Source organism: Cyprinodon variegatus, unplaced genomic scaffold (assembly GCF_000732505.1).
Source record: "Cyprinodon variegatus isolate N-32 unplaced genomic scaffold, C_variegatus-1.0 Scaffold1707, whole genome shotgun sequence".
Classification (NCBI taxonomy): Eukaryota; Metazoa; Chordata; class Actinopteri; order Cyprinodontiformes; family Cyprinodontidae; genus Cyprinodon; species Cyprinodon variegatus.
Window position 1 is genome coordinate 27,689 of NW_015152160.1, and position 7,479 is coordinate 35,167.

Sequence of the window (7,479 nt, forward strand, 5' to 3'; positions counted from 1 at the left end):
AGTCTCCAGACTGATCTGCAAGTGAAACCTTGAAAGCACGCGAGATCAGGATGGTCTCACGAGGCTACATTTCTCCACCTGTGAACGCATCATTGGCCAGGCTCCTGAATCAAAGCTGTCCGTGTTAACTTTGACACGACGTGTTTGTCTTTGTCTCTCAGGCTTGTTGTTTTCATTGGTTTCTAACTATTTAGGCAGAAAGGTTTCCAACAGAGCGGATGATGGATGAACACAAATCCTTTATGCTCACTGCTTGCACAGGTTTGTATGTAGAGGATCTCTGTGAAAAGCAAAAGTACTCCTTGTTTTGTTTCCATTAAAAAGCTTCACATTCAGTCACAATATTTGAAAGGGTTTTTTTTACTAAAATCAACTATTTCTTTATTCATACCCATATATCATACTTTATTATTCTTCTCTAGACATGTTCGAAGCTAATTTTTATCCATTATAACCGTGAGATTGAAAGTATTTTGTTCTCTAGCTGTAAAATGATATTTGGGCTTTTAGCAAACTGAATTAAAAAATAAAAAATATTTTAATTCATACTTGAGAAGTTCCCTTTTATTGATTCTCTCAATGTCCTGCTTGCTCCTCTCTGCTTGTCTTGGCTTTGAACATTGACGTTTCAGCAGAGGCAGTAAGATGAGGATATTTCACAGAATATGACCTCAAGTCAGATTCATCACTCTTCTACACTTACACCAATTGGCTATGACATGTGACTGAGCTGTCACATCTTGCAACAGACTTTAATGGTTTTGTGAAGGTGCTGTTAATCATTTCAAGACATGATTTATCGAAATTAGATTGAGGTTTAAAACTTCTCCCATAAAGGAAAACTTGCTCATATCTCATACAAGGACCCTTCTCCTTTTGGATGCATGGAAATCTTTCAGGAAGGTTACTAAGAAGCCATTCTGGGTCACATGGATGAGAGGAAATTATGTTTTGTCACAGAAAACTGAATCGATTATGTGGAAAATAATTCCATTTTATTGAGTGTGATTATTTTTGATTTTAAAAGAGAACCCAACTGATGCTAAATTAACAAATAAATAATTGGATCCAAACACTACAAAGCTGCTTAGGCTGTATTTCAGCAGATAGAGAACACTTTTGTTCCTGTTACATTAAATGCTCTAAACGGTCAAGAACTTGTCAGAAGCACACACAAATCTAAACTGCACATAGGCTGGACTTTATAGATTGTTTGTAGACCAAGTATTTTTGGTTGTTTTTTCTTTTAATACATCTGACTAAAGTTATTCTGTCAGCTTTAAAAGGTACAGTAAATCAGTTGCAAGGATCTCATATTTTGAAATGTCTCATTGGGTTTTAAATGGCCCTTTGCCTCCTGTCATGTTGGGTTTTGTTAATGCTTTCTACCTACTAGATGTATGAGGGTATACATGCTGGTTGCTAAACAAGTATAAAAGAACTTACAAAACCAAAAGGTCAGGAAAACCCTCTCTAAGCTCTAAAAGGTATAACCTGATGTAAGAATGGTACCTCATCCTCTACAGCAAGGCTGATACTGATGGTGGAGGGGCAGAAATCTTCTGTATTTCCAGCAAAGAAAACTGAGGATTCTTGTTTATAATCAGCAGTCTTGCACTGTAGTAGGATGTTATGATGATCAGTAAAATGCATGATCGCCGATCAACTTTTTCTTGCTGACAGTGCTGCTATGAAACACTCTGCTTGCTTGTTCTATGTGAATTACAAGTAATGAGTGTAATGAGTAATGAGATCAAGAAATCCAAAAGGGTGACAAAGGTCAATGAGATTAAAAGAAATAATAAAAAATAGGGAAAGCAAATTGGCTCTCTGTTCTTTTTTTTTCCTCTTCAGTCTCAGGCAGAGGCTCATTATAGAGGCAGTCGCCATGCTAAGAAGCTGAAGTCTCAGGAGAACAAGGCCAAAGCTAAGCTGTCGGGCACCCCAGAGACCAATGGGAACAGCTGTGGTCCTGCTGGTTCGGTCCATCCGCTTTCCTCCAACTGCAGTAACAGTCAGTGCACAGGTTCAATTTATCTTCAGATAACTAACTCCAAGCTGAATACTCCAGCTATTTATATGAGATTCACTCCTCCTATTTCTCCTTCTCTATGCAGAACTACTATCGAGCTCCAGAGACTCTCTGTCTTCTCCTAAATCCTGCCTCCCCTCCTCCACCTCACCTCTTTCCTCCTCACCCTCTGCCAGCAGAGTCGGCAGTGAGCCTCCACCATCAAGTCCACCCTCTGCTCTTCCTGCACCTGGCCTCTCATCTTCTTCCTCATCCTCTTCCTCCTCAAAATCCTGCCCCGCATCTTCAGTCATCTCCTCCCCATCCAGCGCTGCACCTCCTTCTCTAAAGACGACCTCCTCCTCCCAGGAAGCTCCTCTGTCGGTGGAGTCTGAGGAGGAGAAGGCAAAGAAGCTGCTGTACTGCTCTCTTTGTAAAGTTGCCGTCAACTCTCTGTCTCAGCTGGAGGCTCATAATGCAGGTTAGGAAAGAAACTAGATGCATTTTGTGTCGTTATTAATTGTAGTTTTGCATGTTTGGTTTCAGTACAGATTAAATGTGAGTTAAATGGGTCATATCTCATTATCCATATCCCCCCCATGCTTAAACACATTAAGGCATTATGTGCACATGTTTTAATGAGATCTTCGTACTGTCAATCCTAACTTCGCCCTACTCTTAGGATTGCCTAGGCCTTTCTGAATACAGTGCCAGACAATCTGTGTTCAGTCATTTTTAAGCTTATTTGAATCTCTTAATTGCATAGGGATGTGCCAAACTACTTACTCTTTTGACATTTCATCACATTATAATCACAAAGTCCAGGTCTGGGATGAGATTTCTCATGAGACCATCCACACCTCAACAGGAGCATGCTCAGGTGTTGTAGGGAGGTCCTGCAGGTACATGGAGGCCAAACGCAATACTGAGCCTCATTTTTACCTATTTTAAAGACATTACATCAAAGTTGGATCAGCTGTACTGTAGTGTGTTTTTCCACTTTAATTTTGTGTGTGACTCCAAATCAAGGCCTCCATTTGTTGTTAAATTGGATTTCCATCAATGATTTTTGTTGTCAGCATGTTCAGCAAAGTATTCAACATATAGAACAAAGTATTTTTATTTATTCAGATCTAGAATGTATAATTTCAGTGTTACCTTTATTTTTTTTTTATATCTTTATTCATGCAGGTATTTCTATCACATCCTACCATGAATAAATTGCATGACAATGACTAATAAAAATGAATGCAAAAGAACAATCAAGTTATGTGCCAAAAATAAGCTGCCCGAGAGGCATCAAGAATAGCATAACTGCCTAAATAAATAAGATGTTTTTTCCTTATTCAGTTACAGTTCAAAGAAAGTTTAGCTTCTTCTCTAAATAATTCCAGGAAATAAGTGCATGCATGTTTGAAATCTTTTTTTTTTTTTTCTGTCTTTTGTCCTGGCTTGATTCTTTGACCTTCTATTCTTTTTGTCTCTCAGTGTAAAGTCTACCCTAATGTTTTGGGGTTTTTTTGTTTCTAAGGATCAAAGCACAAAACAATGCTGGAGGCTCGCAGTGGTGCAGGCCCAATCAAAGCGTACCCACGACCAGGAGCCAAGCTGAAAAACGCCAACGGCTCAGTCCTGAAGGGCTCAGGCCTGCAGAACAAGACCTTCCACTGCCAGATCTGTGACGTTCATGTCAACTCTGAAATACAGCTCAAACAGGTAGGCCAAAGTCATGTGATGATTAGACTCTTGATTTTTGTTGCTCCCTCTGATCTTACTCATGTTTTGCCATTTTGGTCCGATTTTACTTTCCTTTCTCTATTTATATATTTGCTATTGCCTGTCAGTCTAATTCTGCTGATGGTTAAGAATCTGATTATCAAGACAAAAAAAACTAAAACAGCTAAGCTGGGTAATTATTTGTTTAAATCAATTACTGAAATTTTTGTTTATGAAGATTTAATTTTGAGAAGATCATATTTTTTGGTTTTACCAATCCATTATTTGGCTACCATGGTTGACAGTGGCATCAGTTCTTAACTTTTGGTTCCTAAATGTGCACTGATCAGTGATGTCACTCACTATGCTGCAAACATTTAGTGTTATATTTTCATTGTTTGTTGGGGAAATTATTTTACAAGCATGTTTAAAAGCATACATTTTAAATTAAGGTCCCCTCCCAGATGAGGATGCTTGAAACCTGTCATTTTTGTTATGAAGCTTAATTAATAAAACAGATTAATTGGATATGTTTAAAAAAAAAAAAAAAAAAATGGAGATCAGATTTTTTTTTGTGTGTGTATATAATTTACGTTGGATGATATTTGCTGAAGATTTCACATGGCTTCCTAGTTCACTAACGTCTGTAATGACTATTTTAGTCAAATAACCCTTTTAAACAATCAAACCGTCCTTGTAGAACTTCCATTCTTAATCCAGCTACTGTATAAACTAAGAGCTGATTATAGATAAGTACTTTATATATGAGTATGAAAAACTTAATCTTTGGGTAAAGCTTCATGTTCTGATTATGCTGTTTGGAACTTTGCAGCACATTTCAAGCAGAAGACACAAGGACAGAGTGGCAGGAAAACCCAGCAAACCCAAATACAGCCCTTACAACAAGCAGCAGCGCAGCTCACTTACTGTGAGTATCCTCTGGCAACTTTTCCTTCATCTGAAAATGTTTTATTCACCAAGAAAAATAGATATAAACTGAATCTAATTTTCTACTTTTTGTCCTCATTTGATGTGCTCCTTTATTTGAATATTCCTTTCTCTGTAAATCTTTATTTTCCTCCTCTGTTTTTCCATTTCATCTCTTCTCCTCTGCCTGCTTGTCTTTTCATCACATTTCCTGTCATGCGTTCCTCTTTTATACTTTTTTGTCCTTTTTGTTTCTTTGTTATTCTCCTTTTTGCCTATTTTTATGCTTTTGTGACCATTTTTTTATTTTTACTGTTTGGAGTTTTGCTTCTCCATTTCTATTTATTTAATCTTCTTAATTTGATGCTTTCCTCTTCGTTTTTGACTCCTCCTGCCATCACCTCATCACTCCTCTCCTTCTTTCCTCAGAAGGAGCTGGTGAAGCCTTCCCTATCTTCCTTTCTTTCCTCTTCTTTTCCTTCCCCATCCTCCCCACTCCCATCTTCCATCTCCCTCCCTCCATCATCTCTTTCCTCCTCTGCTCTTCTCTCACCCACCTCCTCACCCCTCGCCCCAACCATCTCCCTCCATCCTCGCCCTCCGTCTTCCTCGTCCCTCTTCACTGCCTCCTTCCTGCGTCCAGCTCCTGGACCGATCAGAACCAACCAAGGATCCATTCTCTTCACGCCCTACTGATGTCAGCAAAAGCAGCAGGGAGTTGAACTAGCAACCACTGCCCCGCTGTTTGCTGCAGGTTCAACTGCTGCCTCGTCTTGCTCACCAGACTAAATCTTCCCTCAGAAACATGAACGGATGACATTGTCCTACTTCTGCCAGGGACAGAGACCATCTGATGGAGAGGGGAGGCTGTGTCTTTGATGAATCCACTCACTTGAAACTGAACTGAACCAGAGTGTGAAAAGCTCAAAGACGTACTGGGAAGAAGGAAAACTGTATGCAGTTATTGAAAATTCAAAAATATCTACTGAGCATTTTAAAGAAAGCAATAAGTGTTATCGAAATGGGAAGAGAAAAAAAGATCATTCCTGTTTACTGTCCATTTAACGGGGAAAGAAGTAGAGAAAATCAGATTTAATGTTTTTGTATTATGAATTAATTGGAGCTGATTGGCATAAGAGGTCTCATTTAAAAAAAAAAAAAAAAAAAAACTATTTTCCATCAATGAATACTAAAAAGAGCATTTACTTTGATGGGTTTTCTGGCAAATAGCAAAATTCAAACCATAAGATCCATACAGTTACATTCATAAATGGGGATATTGTTGTAATTGTTTTACCTTTTATCAAGGAACCGTCGGCCCAGCTTATTTGTTATAGTTCTTAAAACAAAAGTCAGTATTGATCGAGGTAAGAATCAGACACAGAATTCAGTAATCTAAATGTCAAAGCAGTGAAAACACCTTGCTAATCCACATATTTTAGGTTTTTATATAAAGGTGGAATAAAAACAAAACAAAAAAACAACCACTTAGAAACTATTCTTCCTCCCACTGAGGACACAAACCTGCACAAATAAGATGTCACAAACCAAAAAGGCAACAAAGAAAACTACTGCTGTCCTTCTGTTATCCCTCAGACATTGCTGGTGGTGTGCTTCTTAACACTGATCATCCCAACATTATTAAAACCAAGAGTGAAGAAGACGGATTTTTGTTTTGTTTTTCCTGATACTCTGCTAAACTTGATGTAACCCTTTCTAATTTTGCAATGCAAGTAAACTGATGGTTTACTTCTGTTCTGTTAGGCGAGGAGCAAATAAAACCAACTGGTAACCAGTGTCATATTAGCTTAAACTACAACAGCAGTGAAAGTAATTTTCCTCCAGTAACATACATCTTCACATAACAGGAATCAAGCTAATCTATACTTTGATGGGCGTCTCTCCTGGTAGTGGTGGTTTTCAATAAGGGCAGAAATGGTTCTCTGCCCTGGGCAGCATACTACTGGGAGTGGCACAATGACTCAAAGGTTCTGCATTGAACTAAAGGGCTTATTTCCCTTCCTGTCTGGATTTAATCTTTATCTATCCTTCGAGATCTGGTCTAGCCTAAACTGGATCGTTACAAACTAGAGGTTGTCCAAACCGACGTTTGAAGTTTATGGCTTAAGTCTATTTTTCAATGGCCTGCAAAGCGGTATCTTCGGGATTTTTCTGTTCTGCATCTGTAATAGTTTTACAAAAACTGAATCCATCATTTGATAAATTAACTGTGTTTAATACACTGTAAAAAAACAAAAAAAAAACAAAAAAAACCCCGGAAATCTAAAGTTATTTTTTTCTTAAAATAGGTTCATTTTTTTTCTTGAATTGAGGAGGTAAGTCAATTTGCCAATGGAACAAGACTATTGGCAATTAAAATAATAAAAAAAAAACAATTGCATTTTCTTATTTCATGTATATTATCTAATCTTATTTGAAGAGTAAAAATACTCATTCCATGATGGAAATGCACTTAATTTCAGAAGTTTTTGCTTAATTTTAGATCTTTTTTTGCAGTGTATGTATCTGTTCATGGATGTTGGAGGCATAACTGGATCAAATGTTATAAAGGCTAAAAGTGCTGAAAAACCTGGACACCATTCATGAAAGAACCCCAATCTTACAGAGAAAGCGAAGTAAATAACCTTTTATTTTTTGAGGAGAAAACTGATTGTCAGATGACTTGGAATGGTTCATGGTTCTGGCAGTCGGATCAGCCTGCAGCTTGTTTAAAACCACAGAGAACCTTAATGGGTCTGATGTTTCAGCTGTGATCTTTGTTGCTGCTTTTGCATCCAGTAGATTAATTTTAAACTGAACTTCCT

At 37.9% G+C, this 7,479-nt stretch overlaps 1 protein-coding gene across 1 annotated transcript in view; it reads left to right on the forward strand.

Annotated features, from left to right (window-relative positions):
- The window catches only part of znf385b (zinc finger protein 385B), a 24,986-nt gene extending 18,090 nt beyond the window's left edge, over positions 1-6,896 (forward strand). Inside the window, exons 5-9 of the mRNA XM_015404353.1 lie at positions 1,855-2,026; positions 2,118-2,492; positions 3,543-3,727; positions 4,560-4,655; positions 5,084-6,896. Coding sequence (XP_015259839.1) covers positions 1,855-2,026; positions 2,118-2,492; positions 3,543-3,727; positions 4,560-4,655; positions 5,084-5,350 — 1,095 coding nt within the window. The 3' untranslated portion in view covers positions 5,351-6,896. The remainder of the gene's footprint in view (positions 1-1,854; positions 2,027-2,117; positions 2,493-3,542; positions 3,728-4,559; positions 4,656-5,083) is intronic.
- The last annotated feature ends 583 nt before the right edge of the window (positions 6,897-7,479 follow it).